Genomic DNA, 19751 nt, shown 5'->3' with positions numbered 1-19751 from the left:
ATTACACTCAAGTACAGTGGGCTTAAGCCCAGCATTTGTTTTTCAGCAGCAGCAATTGTTTTCCATATTCTGGGTTCAGTGAGGCCTGGAACACCACACTTCCCACTGGGATTTTCAGGAATCCCAGCAAGAAGGTCAAGATTTACAGAAGCACTAGGTTCAGGAAAGTTTTAGTTCATCAGGGTGTAGCAGCAAAAAAAAGTGTCTATGCTGTGGAAGTAAGTAACAGAGAAACTAAACAAGATAATAGGTTAGCTTTAACTCGTGTAGCTTCTCACTTACAAGAATCCCCTGAAGTGTCCTGTGTGAAAGACTAGCAAATAGTATCTTAAAGGAAGCAGAAAAGGGGAATGAAACTCCCATCACCCCTGCTCTGCCTTCTCCTGTGCCAACTCTGGCACACACAAAGACCTGCATGTGCACCAGTTTGTATCACCAAGAGGCAAAACAATACCTTCTTTCTCCCCCTCCCCAATTCTACTGGGTTTTTCAACAGTTGAACTGGCTAGTGAAAAAGTCCAACAACCTATTGAACCAGCAAACAGGAAAGGATGCCAGTGGAGAAGATGAGAGAAGAAACTACCTTCCATGGCTGAAAAATGCTACCTGACCTGGATTCCATGAAAACATGCATTAACTGTGCACTGCTGCACACCCTTTCCAGACTGCTGAGCCTCCTTATGCATTCTGAGTCACTTGCAATGATACATGTTTGACAAGTCAAACCAATTCAACAGCTTAGTGCCCTTATGCAATGGGATGCTTATTTGCTTTTCAGGTAACCAGCAAGCTTGTGAAGCCAGAGGAAAACCTACACACCAAAAGTATGGATTTTGCTGAACTGAAGGGATTCGTTGTATGGATTCAACCAAAGGTCAAACCTGGCGAAACAAAATTGGCTAGATTTGTTGCAATGTTAGTTACTCCTCAGACTCCCATAATCTTCCACCTTCCTTCAAACTGCAGATTTCCTACAGGAGCAGACTCAGCTTTAATACCACGTGGAGTGGAGAACCCCGTATTGCTATCTGCACGGCTTCCTATCCCCTACCCATTTCATGTGGTTTTAAACAGACAATTGCATAGGCTCCTGTACCACAACCGGAGGGGCTCGGCCGCATCACCTACAAAAAAAAAAAACCAAGCAAGAAAAGCCCCACAAAAAACATACAAGGAGAGGCCGACAGTGGTTTGGAGCCAAAGGCGAAGTAGGCGCCTAGAGCAGCGGCCCAGCCAGACAACTTGAGGGGAGTACGGACCCCCACGGGCGCTGCTTGCATACCCAGCCCGTCAGCAGCACCCAAAAGAACTGGGGGAAGAGTAGGGGACGTAGTGCCGGGCCCCTGAGGACCACAGATACCCGCCGTTGGGCTCCCGGGAAGCGAATGGATGGGGGAGGGGCAGAGGGGTCTCCCAGCCATTAATCTCCCCTGGCAACACCACGTTGAGTCCCCGCCCGGAACGGCCGCTGGCCGCAGGATGGCACAGCCTGAAAGGGCGAAGCCCGGCGGGACCCCTCCAGCAGCGCAGGGCGGGCACGACCCCGGCTCGCTGAAGCCGGCACTGACCTGCCGCCGCCTCCAGCTCTCGCCGCTCCAAGCAGCGCTTCCGGCGGCTCCGCCAGAGCACGTCACACGGCCGCGCCCTCTTGTGACGTCACACAGCTCGGGGGAATCTCGGCCAACAGGGCTCCGTGTACTGCACATGCGTAGTAGAACCCCTCCTCGCCCACCGCGCGCTCGACTCACTGCGTCAGCGATGAACGACAGAAAGGCAAGCCAATCGGTACCCCGCAGAGATCCCAGCGTTCCTGCCCTCACGGAAGTTTAAGCCAATCAACACTGAAAGCGACGCCTACGCTCGAGCAGACAGCCAATAGGCGGAGAGAAGCGTGCGCTGAGATTGGCGGCCCCGGGAAGGGAAGCGGTTTCCGGGGTTGCTGGGAGGTGCAGTAAGATGGCAGCTTTGGACAGGGTCAAGGTACTGGTGTTGGGTGACTCCGGTGAGTGTCCCTCCCCTTCCCACCATCCCCCCTTTCCGGAGCCGTGAGAGAGCTGGGGATGTCCCCTTCCGCCATCTCCCCTCACACCACGGACGCGGGAGGGTGCCCTCCCCGGAGCTACTTGGCTGCGCATGCGCGTTCTGCCGTTCCCACCGCCGCTCCCTCCGCCCCTTTTGTGCTTGGGACGGGTGCTGGGAGACCCCACTCTCCGAGCTATGTCGGCCGGGGCTCTGCTCGTCTGCCCTCGCCTCACCTGTTGCAGGGAGTGCGGGGGTACCTGTCGGCCCTCGGGGCTTTGTTCCTTAACCCCCTCACACCTTTGCGCTGGGCGCTGGCCAGCGACTGTTACCCGCTCCTGCCGAGAGTTTAATTAGCGCTTCAGCCCGTGGGCTTCTCAGCCGTCCTTGTGTGATCTGCCAGGAACTGTTCTCTGTGTGTATTTGCAGGCGTCGGAAAGTCTTCCCTTGTTCATCTCCTGTGCCAAAACCAGGTGCTGGGAAACCCGTCGTGGACAGTGGGCTGCTCGGTGGATGTTCGAGTAGGTGACATGCCTGACCTCTTTATAGCCCTAGGTCAACATGTAAGCGTAGAGAAGGGCCTTGGCTTTTTTATGTAATTATTTATTCTCTTCCATAGCTTATGGCCAAAGAAAGAGGTGTCTTACAATGTGATGTTTGGTTTTGTTTGGGTTTGTTTTATTTGCTAAGGACTTAATCTTTTAAAGCAAATCAGGATGCTGGAGAGTTGGGCAGAGGTGAACCTCATGAAGTTCAACAAATGGAAGTGTAGAGTCCTGCAGCTGAGGAGGAATAACCTTGTGCACCAGTACAGAAGGACCTGGGAGTGCTAGTGGACAAGTTCAGCGTGAGCCAGCAATGTGCCCTCATGGGCAAAAAGGCCAATGGTATTCTGGGGTACATTCAGAACACTGTGACAGATGGGTTGATGGAGGTTCTTCCGTGACCCTCTGCTCTGGTGAGGCCATACCTGGAGTATTTTATTTGGTTCTAGGCTTCCAGTTCAAGAGGGACAAAAAATTACTGGAGAGAGTCTACTGGAGGACAATGAGGATGGTGAGGGGACTGAAGGATCTCTCATACAAGGAGAGGCTGCAGGACCTGGGGCTCTTTAGCCTAAAAAGAGAAGACTGAGGGAGGAAGTTAATAATGCTTATGAATATCCAAAGGGGGGAGGTCAAGGAGATGGGGCAGGGCAGTTTCCAGTGGCACCCAGTGATAGGACAAGAGGCAAAATGCACAAACTGGAACACAGGAGGTTTCACTTGGTCTTAAGGTGAGAATTCTTTCCTTTGAGGGTTCTGGAGCACTGGACCAGGCTGCCCAGTCTGGTTGTGGAGTCACCTTCCCTGAAGACATTCAAAACCTGCTTGGATATGCTCTTGTGCAACATGCTCTAGGTGACCCAGCATTAGCAGGGGGGTTGGACTACAGGATAGACTAGCACAGAATGGAATAGAACTAACCAGGTTGGAAGAGACCTTTGAGATCATTGCGTCCAACCTATCACCCAGCACCATCTAATCAACTAAACCATGGCACCAAGCACCCCAGCCAGTCTCTTCCTAAACACCTCCAGTGATGGTGACTCCACCGCCTCCCTGGGCAGCACATTCCAATGGCCAATCTCTCTTGCTGGGAAGAATTTCTTCCTAACATCCAGCCTAAACTCCCCCTGGCACAGCTTGAGACTGTGTCCTCTTGTTCTGGTGCTGGTTGCCTGGGAGAAGAGACCAACCCCCACCTGGCTACAACCTCCCTTCAGGGAGTTGTAGAGAGCAAGAAGGTCTCCCCTGAGCCTCCTCTTCTCCAGGCTAAGCAACCCCAGCTCCCTCAGCCTCTCCTCACAGGGCTGTGCTCCAGACCCCTCCCCAGCTTTGTTGCCCTTCTCTGGACACCTTCCAGCAACTCAACATCTTTCCTAAACTGAGGGGCCCAGAACTGGACACAGGACTCGAGGTGTGGCCTAACCAGTGCTGAGTACCCTTGGTGTCTTTACTGATGATGACTGTTTAAGTGTTGCATGGGTTAACTCCTGTGAGCTGGTGCTCTGGTCATGCATGCTGTGAATTTTTCATCAGATCCATGACTACAAGGAAGGGACTCCAGAAGAGAAGACCTACTACATTGAGCTGTGGGATGTTGGAGGTTCAGTGGGTAGTGCCACTAGCGTGAAAAGCACACGAGCAGTCTTTTATAACCTGCTGAATGGTAAGCTTGCTTGGTGTAAATGTTGTTTTCAAAAGTCTGGTTTTGTCACTGCTTCTGTTCTGCACTGTCTCCTGCTTTTGGGGCAGGAGCTGTGTAGGTGTTACTGAGGGCTGTATTGTTGTCTGTTCTGATTTCAGTACATTTATATGGGGGGGGGGAGGGAAATGCCATTTGGAAGCATAATTTTATGGATTCAGTTTTGAACTGAAAACTGGTTTAGATAAACATGTGCAGCTGAGTTTTGTCTGCCTTTTACTGAAGTCTTGTGCAGCTGGCACAGCAGGGAGTCTTTGAAGTGACAGTGTTGTCCCTTCCAGCTACACTTGCCTTCACCTTTCCACACCAGATATACATGTGTGGCAGTTAAGGCTGGGTGCCTCCTGTTGCTAGCACACAAGATACACCTCCAGTGTCCCGAGGGTCCAGCCCAGTGGGGGGACACAGGAAGCTGTGTATTTCATACCCATAATGTCCTGCTCCCTGTGAATCTATCAGCAGGGTCTCTCACTTCCTCTTTCTTCCCTCACTGCTTCTGTGGGAGATGCTCCCTACCTGGTGTGGTGGGTTAACACCCATTCTGAAAACAGGGTGGAGGGCTTGCAAGTGCTTTGCCCTACCACACCACATCTGGTAATGGAAGGGGAGTTGTCTCAAAGCCTCTTAGGCCTAGCCAGGCCTAATGCCAGGAGGAGAAGAGGGAAGGGCAATCTCAGATCTGGCCAGCTGAGGGTAGCCTAACAGTGGAGTGGGGGAAGAAAGAGCCCTGGTGGTTTGGGGTGTCCCCTCAGGTAGGGAGAAGGGGAATGCTGGGAGGCTTTTGGGTGTGCTGTAAGGGACTCTGTATGCTTTGGGATCTTTTTGGTCACTGTGCTTGTAGCTCTCTGTAAAACACTCACTGCTTTTCCATTTAAGCTTCCCATCACTTCTGCAATCCATTTGAGTCTCATTTTTTGTGCCCCGGTGGGAGGCAAGGGAGGGTCTGCCTCAAACTGGGACAATGTGTCTAAGCATGATGTATACTTTCTGCTCTGTTCAGTTCCAAAGTCTACATCAGTCAAATAACCAGCACCAGAACAAGAGGACACAGTCTCAAGCTGCACCAGGGGAAGTTTAAGCTGGAGGCGAGGAGAAAGTTCTTCCCAGAAAGAGAGATTGGCCATTGGAATGTGCTGCCCAGGGAGGTGGTGGAGTCACCATCCCTGGAGGTGTTCAAGAGGGGATTGGATGTGGCACTTGGTGCCATGGTTTAGTTAGTCATGAGGTGCTGGGTGACAGGTTGGACTTGATCTCTGAGGTCTTTTCCAGCCTTATTGATTCTATGACCTTCAGTAGTTATATCCTACCTGGGCAAATTTGAACTGTTCTCCCATCAGATTGCAGCAGGCTGGTAACCACCTTTGCTCCTGTAATTTGCCAAATTACTTGAAAGAATTGAATCTTGCAACCTTGCTGTATACAGAAACTAGTATTTTGTACCTTCAGCTGAGACTTAAAGGCCTACATACATAGAATACATACACAGAATACATACATAGAATAAACCAGGATGGAAGAGACCTTCAAGATCGTCGCGTCCAACCCATCAACCAATCCAACACCACCTAAACAACTAACCCACGGCACCAAGCACCCCATCAAGTCTCCTCCTGAACACCTCCAATGATGGCAACTCCACCACCTCCCCAGGCAGCCCATTCCAATGTGCAATCACTCTTTCTGTATAGAACTTTTTCCTAACATCTAGCCTGAACCTCCCCTGGCACAGCCTGAGACTGTGTCCTCTTGTTCTGGTACTGGCTGCCTGGGAGAAGAGACCAACATCTGCCTGTCTACAACCTCCCTTCAGGTAGTTGTAGAGAGTGATAAGGTCACCCCTGAGCCTCCTCTTCTCCAGGCTAAGCAACCCCAGCTCCCTCAGCCTCTCCTCGTAGGGCTTATGTTCCAAACCCCTCACCAACTTTGTTGCTCTTCTCTGGACTCGTTCCAGCAAGTCAACCTCCTTCCTAAACTGAGGGGCCCAGAACTGGACACAGGACTCGAGGTGTGGCTTAACCAGTGCAGTGTACAGGGGCAGAATGACCTCCCTGCTCCTGCTGGCCACACTGTTCCTGATGCAGGCCAGGATGCCATTGGCCCTCTTAGCTGCCTGGGCACACTGCAGGCTCATGTTCAGTCTACCATCAACCAGCACCCCCAGGTCCCTCTCTGCCTGACTGCTCTCCAGCCACTCTGACCCCAGCCTGTAGCACTGCATGGGGTTGTTGTGGCCAATGTGCAGAACCTGGCACTTGGATGTGTTCAATCTCATGCCCTTGGCCTCTGCCCATCTGTCCAGCCTGTCGAGGTCCCTCTACTAGTCCATCTCTGCCACTAGTAAGAGACTGTAAACCTAACAATGCAGTATTGCAGTTGTTACTACTTGGCATCCAAGGGTTGTTCACTAAAAGTAGGTGTATGCAAGGTTAACAACTGCTTCTGAAAGCCTGTCACAGGTGTTCTGTTTCATTCTCTTCTCTTGTGCCAAATCATTTGAGGGCCTTTCAAGAGTGTGTTAAGCCATACAATAAACACAGTTGCTCTGTGATTATTTCATTGGCTATCTTTTCCTTCTGGGCAAGGAGGAAGAAATCTGTTTATAGAATAGAACAGAATTAACCAGGTTGGAAAAGACCTTTGAGATCATTGAGTAGACTAAAGGATAGGATAGAATAGAATAGATATAACCAGGTTGGAAGAGACCTTTGAGATCATCGAGTCCAACCTATCACCCAACAGCATCCAATCAACTAAACCATGGCACCAAGCACCCCATCCAGTCTCTTCCTAAACACCTCCAGTGATGGTGACTCCACCACCTCTAGCTTATGTTTACCTCTCTAAATAAGGTTTCAGTTGAGTTGTGCCTTCAAAGCAAGTCTGTTTGGTATATGAAAAGATGGGCTTTGGCACCAGTATGCCAGTGAGTGTAGGTCAGACTTGGAAATATCCTATAACAGCACATTAGGAGATGAAATACTGAATTTATGTGTCTGAATTATAATTGATTATGTTACTAGAATAGAATTATTTGTCTCCAGTGCCCAGAAGATATTAGGCAGCTCACATATGAAACCTGTTGGCTTTAGTAGTTAGCCTTGGCTCTGGTTTCTTTCATTACATTAATTCCTTCATTAGATCATGTCTCACAAATTGCCTCTGTTTGACCTGATTTCAAAAGAGAATATGAATGTGTTCCTTCTGCCTGACTGCTTCTGCATTCTGGGCTTGCAAGTGGTCTGAAAAATCTGAGATCAAAGGACATTTAATGTTTGGTTGTGGCAGCATCTGCAAAGGCTGTCAGGGAGAGACAGTTTTTGACAAGGTTAGGTATGGTTTGCTTGGGGCTTGACCACAGTTCTGCTTTGGTGACCCTGCTTCTGGTGTGTGGACTGTGATAGTCTAGAACAGTGACTGGACAGTAAGACTGTGGCTTGCAGACCTTAGTGGGGGAGGAGGATTTCCTTTAGCAGTCATTGGTCCTGCCTGCTCTTTTTTGATCTTGACACAGTCTTTTTTTCTACTGCTGGAACTAACTGTGTAGGTTTTCAGTGAGGCAGATAAGGGGGCTGACCAGGCAAAAACATGACTGTGGAAGGGGAGGCTCCACATAAAGATAAGGAAGAAATTCTTCCCTTGGAGAGCGGCAGAGTACTGGAACAGGCTGCCCAGAGAGGTTGAGGAGTTTGGAGGCATTCAGAATGGACCTGGATGTGTTCCTTTGGGACTGACTTCAGGTGGCCCTGATTTTAGCAAGGGGGTTGAACTAGATGATCTTCAGAGTTCCCTTCCAACCCCTACTATTCTGTGAAGAGTAGCTGGAGGTGGAGAGTGTTTCTCTAAGATCATGCAGCAGTGCCTCTGAATCTGTTCCTATAGGCCAAGCTATGTTGTATCAGGGGTTTTTTTTTCCCCTATGCTGGGGGTGGACACGCAGTTGAGTTGCCTTTTCATGCTGTTACTGAGCTAAATGCTTTGAAATAGGGTGATGGTGGTGATATGTTGGGAACTCTCATAGGAGAGTGTGCACAATTGTGTGGGGGAGTGGAAAATCTTTGTGGAAATGTGGCTGGTTTGTGGCACCTTTGGGAGTTGAGTTGAAAGATTAAGTTGATAAGCTTTTTCCATCTATAGATTGTGAAGTGTGTTGAGAAGGAGTCCTGATGCAAAGAGGGGGTGTAATTCCATATTGTCCTTGAGTGGTTTGACACCTGGAGGAAGGAGGAGTATTCCACAGGTTGCAGAAGGTGTGAATGAATAGAAGAAATTTGCCAGCAGGAGTTGGTAGTTGAGTTAGGAGCTGTACTTATCAGAAGTGGATTTCTTTTAGTGGCACAGCTAGGAAGTGTGGCTGGCTGGTTTTGTCTCAGAATATACATTTTGAAGGATCATGGTAATGAAAACTGCTGGAAGCTTAGGCTTAAATACATCAAATCTTACTAGTTTCTAGCAGCCATTTGGCTGACTGAGAAAGTTTGTCAGAATCTGTTTCTCCTTTCAGATATCTCCCCAGGTATATGGACCATTAGTTCTTGAACACTCAGAAAGGCATTCTCTAAGCTCACTCAAAGAAAGAAACAGCCCTCAGACTTTTTGGATGGTATGACAAAATGACAATTATGTTTAATAACCAGGTAAAAGAGAAAGGATGAATTCTCTGCTGCAGTAACACAGTTGCAGTATCGTTAGGACTAGATGTAGGGGAATCAGGCAATGAATCATGGAATCAATGGGGAAAAGACCTCAGAGATAGTCAAGTCCAACCTATCACCCAACACCTCAGGACTAACTAAACCATGGCTCCAAGTGCCACATCCAATCCCCTCTTGAACCATCCAATCCTTTCTTGAACACCTCCAGGGATGGTGACTCCACCACCTCCCTGGGCAGCACATTCCAATGGCCAATCTCTCTTTCTGGGAAGAACTTTTTCCTCACCTCCAGCCTAAACTTCCCCTGGCACAGCTTGAGACTGTGTCCTCTTGTTCTGGTGCTGGTTGCCTGGGAGAAGAGACCAACCCCCACCTGGCTACAACCTCCATTCAGGGAGTTGTAGACAACAATAAGGTTTCCCCTGAGCCTCCACTTCTCCAGGCTAAACAACCCCAGCTCCCTCAGCCTCTCCTCACAGGGCTGTGCTCAAGGCCTCTCCCCAGCCTCGTTGCCCTTCTCTGGACACATTCAAGTGTCTCAAAGTCCTTCCTAAACTGAGGGGCCCAGAACTGGACGCAGGACTCAAGGTGTGGCCTAACACCTGCAAGCCTCTTGCAGATTAAACCCTGAGTTGGCTCTGTTCTTTAATGAGATTTTTCTCTTGGCTTTTCTCCAGTTCCTGACAAGCAGCATTAAAACTGTTGCATCCTGATATTTTCAGCTTTACTCATTCACTGTAGCTGAACTGGCTGTACCTCCCTTTCTTCATTCCCAGATATGTAGGAGCCTGCAGATGTTGTTTAAGTAAGATATGTTTTTTAAAAAGTCATTAAGTAGCATCTTGCTGCCTTCCCTTTCATTTCAGGGATCATTTTAGTGCATGATTTAACCAACAAGAAATCATCCCAGAATTTGTACCGCTGGTCTTTGGAGGCACTCAACAGAGACGTTGCTCCGACAGGAGTTCTTGTGACAAATGGGTGAGTGAAAAACAATGTGAATGCTGTGAATCCTGAGAAACAATTAGGATGCAATAGTGCCAAGGTGTTTGGGCAGTTTGTGTCCATGCCTAAGGGTAGTTGAAATTAGATCACAATATCACCAAGGTTGGAAGAGACCTCAAAGATCATCAAGTCCAACCTGTCACCACAGACCTCATGACTAAACCATGGCACCAAGTGCCACATCCAATCCCCTCTTGAACACCTCCAGGGATGGTGACTCCACCACCTCCCTGGGCAGCACATTCCAATGGTGAACAACTCTCTCCGGGAAGAACTTTCTCCTCACCTCCAGTCTAAACCTCCCCTGGTACAGCTTGAGACTGTGTCCTCTTGTTCTGGTGCTGGTTGCCTGGGAGAAGAGACCAACCCCCACCTGGCTACAACCTCCTTTCAGGTAGTTGTAGAGAGCAATAAGGTCTTCCCTGAACCTCCTCTTCTCCAGGCTAAGCAACCCCAGCTCCCTCAGTCTCTCCTCACAGGGCTGTGCTCAAGGCCTCTCCCCAGCCTCGTTGCCCTTCTCTGGACACGTTCAAGTGTCTCGATGTCCTTCTTAAACTGAGGGGCCCAGAACTGGACACAGGACTCAAGCTGTGGCCTAACCAATGCAGAGTCCAGGGACACAATGACTTCCCTGCTCCTGCTGGCCACACCATTCCTGATACAGGCCTGGATGCCGTTGGCCTTCTTGGTCACCTGGGCACACTGCTGGCTCATGTTTAGGTGGCTGTCAATCAGCACCCCCAGGTCCCTTTCTGTTTGGCAGCTCTCCAGCCACTCTGACCCCAGCCTGTAGCTCTGCATGGGGTTGCTGTGACCAAAGTGCAGCACCTGGCACTTGGACTTGTTGAATGCCATCCTGTTGGACTCTGTCCATCTGTCCAGTCAGTCGAGGTCCCTCTACAGAGCTCTTCTGCCCTGTAACTGACCAACATCTGCTCCCATCTTGGTGTCATCTGCAAATCTGCTGATGACTGACTCAATCCCCTCATCCAGATCATCAATGAAGATGTTAAAGAGCATGGGGCCCAGCACTGATCCCTGGGGGATGCCACTGGTGCCTGGCCTCCAGCTGGCTGTAGCACCATTCACCACCACTCTCTGGGCTCAGCCTCCAGCCAGTTCCTAACCCAGCTCAGAGTGCTGCTGTGCAAGCCTGGGGCTGACAGCTTAGCCAGCAGTTTGCTGTGGGGGAGAGTGTCAAAGGCCTTGCTGAAGTCCAGGTAGACCACATCCACAGCCTGCCCCACATCCACCAGGCTGTCACCTGATCATAGAAGGAGATCAGGTTGGTCAGGCAGGACCTGCCCTTCCTAAATCCATGTTGGCTGGACATGGACATTTGAGAGGGACAAGGATTGTGCTGGTGCCCCTGTGCCCAGTTAACAGGACCATTGCCTCATTCAGCATTGTGCTTGTTTCCCTCATCAGTGACTATGACCGCGAGCAGTTTGCAGATAACCAGATTCCCCTGCTGGTGATAGGGACTAAGCTGGATCAGATCCCAGAGACGAAGCGGAATGAGGTTCTGACCAGAACGGCTTTCTTGGCTGAGGATTTCAATGCTGAAGAGATAAATTTGGTGAGTATCCCTGGCATAACTGCTTGGGCTTTTTCCAGATGGGGGCAAGTCCTGTTTTTCCTAAATGAGGGTGTGCCAAAATTTAAGGTTTAGAGATTGTCTCACTAATCATAGAACCACTAAGGTTGGAAAAGACCTCAGAGATCATCAAGTCCAACCTATCACCCAACACCTCATGACTACTAAACCATGGCACCAAGTGCCACGTCCAATCCCCTCTTGAACACCTCCAGGGACAGTCACTCCACCACCTCCCAGGGCAGCACATTCCAATGGCCAATTACTCTTCCTGGGAAGAACTTTCTCCTCACCTCCAGCTTAAACTTCCCCTGGCACAGCTTGAGACTGTGTCTTCTTGTTCTAGTGCTGGTTGCCTGGGAGACGAGACCAACCCCCTTCTGGCTACAACCTCCCTTCAGGTAGTTGTAGACAGCAAGAAGTTCTCCCCTGAACCTCCTCTTCTCCAGGCTAAGCAGCCCCAGCTCCCTCAGCCTCTCCTCACAGGGCTTGTGCTTGATACCTCTCCCCAGCCTCATTGCCCTTCTCTGGACACATTCAGGTGTCTCAGTATCCTTCTTTTATTGAGTGGCCCAGAACTGGACACAGGACTGAAGGTGTGGCCTAACCAGTGCTGAGTACAGGGACACAATGACTTCCCTGCTCCTTCTGGCCACACTAGTTCTGATGCAGGCCAGGATGCTTTCTTGGCCACCTGGCCTCACTGCTGGCCCATGCTGGAGTCATACACATTTTGAATGGCTGTCTCCCTTACTTGACGAAACAAACTGTCTTTGTTTCACTACAGGAAGTTGTATAGGGAGTGTTGGATGAGGTTACCAAAGCTTAGAGCTGATGGTTGGCAGTTTTCAATGGGGGCTGAGCTCTTTTCAGTGGTGTTCAGTGATAGGGCAAGAGGCAGTGGGTACAAACTAGAGGACAGAAAGAACTGGAGGACACAGGGCTATTTGGAATCCTTCAGCTGATCACCAAACAGAAGTTGGCCTTTTGTCTGAAAAGACTGTGGAGCAGAAAGCAGCAGATGGGTTTTCTCTAGCTGTGTCTGGTGAGTGTGTTGACTTCCTTGCATTGATTTCCTTGTGTTTGGTTTGTTGCTGTGTTCTAGGATTGCACCAATCCTCGTTACCTGGCTGCAGGGTCATCCAATGCTGTCAAACTAAGCAGGTTTTTTGATAAGGTAGGTCAAGACAATTAAGATTTATTGTTCTATATATTGAGTCCTGTCTGTGAGTTGAGCATCAAAGAACTAGCTGCTCCTTTCACATTCTGCTTTTTGAGTTGATTCAAGCCAGTTGTGGAGAGGCCAAAGATTGGTCTGCTTTTGGACACCCCCAGAAAACAGCTGATCTGCTTGTAGATTTGATTCTTGATCTGCAGAGAGCAATGACAAAGAGCTGACAAATGTGCAAAGACACTCTGAGTGTGCTTTTGGAGCCCCTTTGTAGGTTTGCAGTGTGCTAAGACAGCAATGTGTGGAGGTACAAGCCTGTGGTTAGCTCTGTTCATCCCCGTTAAAGCATTTAGGAATCAAGAAATTTGGGATATTGCTCTGCCTTCCTGCAACCAAGCATCAAGGTCTGCTGTGAAAATAACAGGAGGAATGCTCTGATTTAAGCAGATCACTTCCTGTAACAGATCACACTTCAGAGGAGCTTTGGCCTGGATTCTCATTGGAGGAGGGTGTAGATTGTACAGGGGTAGAATACAGAATTAACCAGGTTGGAAAAGACCTTTGAGATCATCAAGTCCAACACAGTCTCAAGCTGCACCAGGGGAGGTTTAGGCTGGAGGTTAGGAAGAAATTCTTCATAGAGAGATTGCCCATTGGAATGTGCTGCCCAGGGAGGTGGTGGAGTCACCATCCCTGGAGGTGTTCAGGAAGAGACTGGATGAGGTGCTTGATTAGATGGTGTTGGGTGATAGGTTAGAATAGAATTAACCAGGTTGGAAAAGACCTCAGAGATCATCAAGTCCAACCTATCACCCAACACCATCTAATCAACTAAACCATGGCAGTAAGGGTCTCATCCAGCCTCTTCCTAAACACCTCCAGGGATGGTGACTCCACCACCTCCCTGGGCAGCACATTCCAATGGCCAATCTCTCTTTCTGGGAAGAACTTCTTCCTAATATCCAGCCTAAACCTCCCCTGGCACAGCTTGAGACTGTGTCCTCTTGTTCTGGTGCTGGTTGCCTGGGAGAAGAGACCAACCCCCACCTGGCTACAGCCTCCCTTCAGGTAGTTACAAACAGCAGTAAGGTGATACAAATCACTTTTTGATTCTTAGGTTGACAGTGCTGCCTCTGTATGTATCCTTCAGCACAGTGAGCAAGTCAACTACCTCTTCTCAAGCATTGCCTGTGTCTAGGGCCTCCACAGAACCACTGGAGCTCTAATGCACCTGCAGAATGAGCTTCATCTGGTGCTCAGAATGGCTGCAGCTGCAGAGAGGGATGGGAATAACTGATGCAGTAAGGAGAGATGCAAACCATTACCTCCATTAATAGTGAGGGATGAATAAATTTGGTGTGCAGAAGCTGAGGATAGCACAGGTTTGGTAAGAACAGCTGGAGGGGGCAGCTCCTTCTATGTGCAATAAAGCAATAGGCCTGGAGCAGGGAACGTGGCTCCAGACCTTGTCCCAGTTAGCCATGAGTTTCAGCACTCACATGTGAAGTGTTGACTGGAAGATGAGGTTCTGCATATGTTGTGCCTGCTGAGATCACTCTCTGTTTTTCCCAGGTTATAGAGAAGAGATACTTCTTAAGAGATGGCAATCAGGTTTGGCATTTTTTTTCTTCTTCTTCTTTTGTTTCTCCCTGTGTGATGTGAACTGCTGACAGAGTCCTCTTCAAACGTGGGCTTCTTGTGATTTGAATGATAATCTCTGCTGGTAATTGAGCCTTGAAGTCTGTGGGAGCACAGCTGGTTTGGAGAGACATTAAAAAAAAGGGCTGACTTCTGTCAGCTGAAGTGTTTGTGATTGGCAGTGAAATAATGAAGTATGCTAAGAGAGTAGAAGTTGCAAGAGTGAGGTAAATGGGCAAATAAGATCTCACTTCAAATCTGTCAGCTTCAGGCTGCTGGATTGCAGACTTAGGCCAAGATGCTGCCTGGAAAGCCAATGAAAAGGCTTTGTTTGCACAGCTGGAACCAGCATTTTATCTTCTGTATAGGTAGAATAGAATAGAATAGACCAGCTTGGAAGAGACCTTCAAGATCGAGTCCAACCTATCACCCAACACCATCTAATCAACTAAACCATGGCACCAAGTGCCTCATCCAGTCTCCTCCTGAACACCTCCAGTGAGACCCCACCTGGAGTACTGCCTCCAGTTCTGGAGCCCCTATTAAAAGAGGGATCTGGAGGTGCTGGAAGGTGTCCAGAGAAGGGCCACGAGGATGAGCAGAGGACTGGAGCACCTCTCCTGTGAGGACAGACTGAAGGAGTTGGGGCTGTTCAGTCTGGAGAAGAGAAGGCTCCCAGGTGACCTAATTGTGGCCTTCCAGTATCTGAAGGAGGCTACAAGAAGGCTGGGGAGGGACATCTCAGGTAGTGATAGGACTAGAGGGAATGGAATGAAGCTGGATGTAGGGAGATTCAGGCTGGATGTGAGGAGGAAGTTCTTCACCATGAGAGTGGTGAAGCCCTGGAATGGGCTGTCCAGGGAGGTGGTTGAGGCCCCATCCCTGGAGGTGTTTAAGAGCAGGCTGGATGTGGCTCTGGGCCAGCCTGATCTAGTGTGAGGTGTCCCTGCCCATGGCAGGGGGGTTGGAACTAGATGATCCTTGTGGTCCCTTCCAACCCTGACTGATACTATGGCAACTCCACCACCTCCCTGGGCAGCCCATTCCAATGGACAATCACTCTCTCTGTGTAGAACTTCCTCCTAACCTCCAGCCTAAACCTCTCCTGGTGCAGCTTGAGACTGTGTCCTCTTGTTCTGGTGCTGGGTGCCTGGGAGAAGAGACCAACCCCCACCTGTCTACAACCTCCCTTATGGTAGTTGTAGAGAGCAATAAGGTCACCCCTGAGTCACCTCTTCTCTAGTTTTCATAGCACCAGCAAAGCCACAAGGACAATGGCAGCATGATACCAGCTTTTAACCCACCTGTTAAGGAATGAATTAACTGCTTTCAGGACAGTTGGTGAAGAATGACTCCTGTGGCTTGGGCAGGCCACTTCAACTTTTTGTGTCCCACACCTTCCCATATGCAGTCTCATGCAGAGAGCAGTGAAGTTCCACTTACCACATCAGTGAGGTGCTTGTAAATTGCTGTCAACGGCACCACTGAAATACAATCCAATGTTTCAGTAGATGTAGCCTTGCTGAAAGTCCCTTAGGGAGAGCAGGGCGGAAGAATAGTCACAAACTGCTTACTTCCTTCGAGCATGTTTTTATGCCTTTTAAAAAGAGGCCTGGATCAGGAACAGTGTGGCCAGCAGGAGCAGGGAAGTCATTGTGCCTGTGTACTCAGCACCGGTAAGGCCACACCTTGAGTCCTGTGTCCAGTTCTGGGCCCCTCAGTTTAAGAAGGACATTGAGACACTTGAACATGTCCAGAGAAGGGCAACGAGGCTGGGGAGAGGCCTTGAGCACAGCCCTGTGAGGAGAGGCTGAGGGAGCTGGGGTTGCTTAGCCTGGAGAAGAGGAGGCTCAGGGGAGACCTTATTGCTCTCTACAACTACCTGAAGGAAGGTTGTAGCCAGGTGGGAGTTGTCTCCTCTTTCCAGCAACCAGCACCAGAACAAGAGGACACAGTCTCAAGCTGTGCCAGGGGAAGTTTAGGCTGGAGGTGAGGAGAAAGTTCTTCACAGAGGGAGTCGTTCACCATTGGAATGTGCTGCCCAGGGAGGTGGTGGAGTCACCGTCCCTGGAGGTGTTCAAGAGAGGATTGGACGTGACACTTGGTGCCATGGTTTAGTCATGGGGTCTGTGGTGACAGGTTGGACTTGATGATCTTTGAGGTCTCTTCCAACCTTGGTGATTCTGTGAAATTTATTTTTCCCTCTTTCAGTTCTGCATGAAGCCTTTCCCCTCCTCCCCTCCTCTCTCCCCTCCTCCCCACATTCTAGTAAAAGGAAGTCAAGCTTTCATGGGGGTACTATCATAGAATCAATAAGGTTGGAAAAGACCTCAGAGATCAAGTCCAACCTGTCACCCAACACCTCATGACTAGACCATGGCACCAAGTGCCACATCCAATCCCTTCTTGAACACCTCCAGGGATGGTGACTCCACCACCTCCCTGGGCAGCACATTCCAATGGCCAATTACTCTTTCTCAGAAGAACTTTCTGCTCACCTCCAGCCTAAACCTCCCCTGGTGCAGCTTGAGACTGTGTCCTCGTGTTCTGTTGCTGGTTGCCTGGGAGATGAGTAGTAGCTTAATGCAGACAGCTCCCTGTGTGCTGGTAGTGCTGGATGCATGATGTAAGCTTTTTTCTTATTTAATCATTTTTAGTGGCTAGGCAGCAATTACCTTTATATTCCTTATGGCCCTGTGCCCAAGATCACAGCCTGCTGATGACTCCCTTCTTCTGCCTCACTGACAACTCAAGAGCTTAAAATAAATCTCAAGAAATGGACAGTCATATTTAAAAAGCCCCCAAAGTCCAAACTAGAACTGGAGAGTTCAGTAGAACCTCTCAATGTTGCTAGTTGAAATTATCTACTTAGTCTAGATCTTAGTACTGTGTGTGTGTTTTCTACAGTAGGCCTCTTGGATCACTTGTGGTGTTTCAGGATGAAAATCAGTGTCAAGTTTCAGGTTTTTTGTAGCTATGGCTGTGATCAAATGTCTTATAGAGAAGGATTACTTTTAATTAGTGACTTTGATACAAAAAAAAATGCTAAAGCAGGTAAGTTTTTGCCTATGGTGTCCTGCTGCTTTTTAGAGTAGAACAGAATTAACCAGGTTGGAAAAGACCTCAAGTCCAACCTATCACCCAACACCATCTAATCAACTAAACCATGGCACCAAGTACCTCATCCAGTCTCTTCCTAAGCACCTCCAGTGATGGTGACTCCACCACCTCCCTGGGCAGCACATCCCAATGGTCAGTCACTCCTTCTGTGAAGAATTTCTTCCTAACATCCAGCCTAAGCCTCCCCTGGCACAGCTTGAGACTGTGTCCTCTTGTTCTGGTGCTGGTTGCCTGGGAGAAGAGACCAACCCCCACCTGGCTACAACCTCCCTTCAGGGAGTTGTAGAGAGCAAGAAGGTCTCCCCTGAGCCTCCTCTTCTGCAGGCTAAGCAACCCCAGCTCCCTCAGCCTCTCCTCACAGGGCTGTGCTCCAGACCCCTCCCCAGCTTTGTTGCCCTTCTCTGGACACCTTCCAGCAACTCAACATCTTTCCTGAACTGAGGGGCCCAGAACTGGACACAGGACTCAAGGTATGGCCTAAGCAGTGCTGAGTACAGGGGAAGTCATTCTGCCCTGTACTCAGCACTGCTTAGGCCACACCTTGAGTCCTGTGTCCAGCTCTAGGCCCCTCAGTTTAAGGAGGACAGTGAGACTCTTGAAGGTGTCCAGAGAAGGGCAACAAGGCTGGGGAGAGCCCTTGAGCACTCACTGTCCTAGAGTGGGCAGTGTGTACAGATTGGCCGCAAAAGCAGAAGCCCTAATCCTTTGCATTGTTGCAGCCATTTGTGTTGTGATCTTGAAGCTTGCAGCATTTGAAACTGTCCTTTCAACTCCCAGAGAAGCGCACTGCAGGCTCAGGTTAGGAGGCATAAAAGTCTCAAGAGATCTTTCATGGGACTTGGTAATACTGTTGTAGTTTCAACAATGAGTGGAGAAATTCTTGTTTGCCTTTGAGTCTGGGTGAAATGAAGAATATGAAATCTGCAATTACCTGGTTTAGGATTTGCCCCAAAGATTCAGGCTTTCATTGTAACCTTCCCCAAAAAACCTGAAGGTGCTCTGTGTAAGACATGAGCCATCCTCAAGTTTTGCAGCTTGTTTAACTAACAGCATTTTAGTCCTGATTCTGGGGGTGGAGTGGAAGAGGGAGGCACCGTTGCAGTTGGCTTGGGAACATGGTGCTCGGTTATGGACTACAGGGAGCTCACGCCGATTCTGACATGATGACTTCTCTTTCCTGTCCCTAGATTCCTGGCTTCTCTGAAAGGAAAAGGTTTGGAGGAGGAACACTGAAGAACCTTCATTATGAGTGAAAAATGAAGAGGTGGAAGATGGCTTTTTAAGGACATTCCCATTCTGACTGGATGCTGTTGTCTGGCAGGGTGAAAATGATCCTGCGGCCAAGCAGGCTGCCGAAGCTGCTTTGGCTGGAGAGGATTTCTGAACCATCTAATCTGAAGCCTAGAGAGTTGTTCCTTAGGATTGCAAGCCATCTGGATAGATGGGAACACTTGGGGGAAGTGTGCAATAAATTGAATGCCTCTCACACTGCTATGGGAAGCTTCCTCATCCACTGTGAATGCGTATGTGACGTTTGCAGCTCTAGTTTGGAGGATCTCCGGGCACTCTTTGAGATGAATTGCATTCATCTTACCTCTAAGGGAAAGGTGACACCAAGTGGGCTTCCAATTTGCAGTGAAGTGAAAAAAAAACAAGTGAGCAACATGTAAGGATGTGTTAAGGAATGGTCTGGAAAATAAGAGGAAGCCTTTATTATATGACTGGTGTTGCCTCACATGGGACACACTCTTCAGACCTGTTCAAAAGGGATAAACATAAATAGGCAAGAGGTGAAGAAAAGAGTTGAAGCCTTAATAAAAAGTCTTGAGTAGAAAACAGGTGGTGTTAATTCTGCTTCTTAAATTGAGATGTTTACTTTGTCCTCTTCCAAGTGACTCAGGTATTCCTGGTTACCTTCTCAGAAATGAGTGCAGTCCTTTTCTGAACATTAAAAGGCAATACAAGGAAAGCTGATGGGGAAAGTGGTTTATTTTATGCAGTGCTTGTTTAGGACAAATGTGACATGGTTTGACTGAGCCTCAGGGCTTAGCATATGCAGAAAATGTGACATGTAAGGACATCCTCTGAATTAGAAGGGGTAGAAATTCAACAGTTACACAAACCTCTGTACAAAGTAGGCACTGAGCCTGATTAGAAGGCAAGTTCTGTGATGGGGATGCTTCCTCTTCATATTTAGTAGTAAGGATAAAGGGGACTTGACTTGGTCTGAGGGCCACTGCAAGCTGTTCTCTTCCTAAAAGCCCAGGCTTTGCATGATTTCTCAGCCCCCCAGAAGTCCATC

General features: G+C 49.0%; 2 protein-coding genes across 2 annotated transcripts in view; one reads left to right on the top strand and one right to left on the bottom strand.

Moving 5' to 3' along the window:
* GTF2E1 (general transcription factor IIE subunit 1) overlaps positions 1–1646 on the bottom strand; it is an 88325-nt gene extending 86679 nt beyond the window's left edge. The window contains exon 1 of the mRNA XM_009906529.2: positions 1569–1646. The gene's annotated coding sequence lies outside the window, so the exon portion shown is untranslated. The remainder of the gene's footprint in view (positions 1–1568) is intronic.
* Positions 1647–1902: 256 nt separating this feature from the next.
* Positions 1903–18846, top strand: RABL3 (RAB, member of RAS oncogene family like 3). The gene is made up of 8 exons (XM_009906527.2): positions 1903–2002; positions 2449–2540; positions 4101–4230; positions 9785–9899; positions 11352–11502; positions 12626–12697; positions 14264–14302; positions 18637–18846. Exons 1-8 carry the CDS (start codon positions 1957–1959, stop codon positions 18700–18702), a joined length of 711 nt encoding a protein of 236 aa, XP_009904829.1. The 5' UTR covers positions 1903–1956; the 3' UTR covers positions 18703–18846.
* Positions 18847–19751: the final 905 nt, after the last annotated feature.

This window comes from Dryobates pubescens, chromosome 8, assembly GCF_014839835.1.
Source record: "Dryobates pubescens isolate bDryPub1 chromosome 8, bDryPub1.pri, whole genome shotgun sequence".
Classification (NCBI taxonomy): domain Eukaryota; kingdom Metazoa; phylum Chordata; class Aves; order Piciformes; family Picidae; genus Dryobates; species Dryobates pubescens.
The sequence above is the reverse complement of the archived record's forward strand: the minus strand, read 5'-3'. Positions and strand labels throughout refer to the sequence as shown.

Bases quoted from the DNA above. Each gene is read 5' to 3' on its own strand.
- RABL3 (XM_009906527.2), top strand. From the start codon at position 1,957: ATGGCAGCTTTGGACAGGGTCAAGGTACTGGTGTTGGGTGACTCCG. The intron at 2,003-2,448 runs GTGAGTGTCCCT...GTGTATTTGCAG, and splicing joins ACTGGTGTTGGGTGACTCCG to GCGTCGGAAAGTCTTCCCTT. The intron at 4,231-9,784 runs GTAAGCTTGCTT...CTTTCATTTCAG, and splicing joins CTTTTATAACCTGCTGAATG to GGATCATTTTAGTGCATGAT.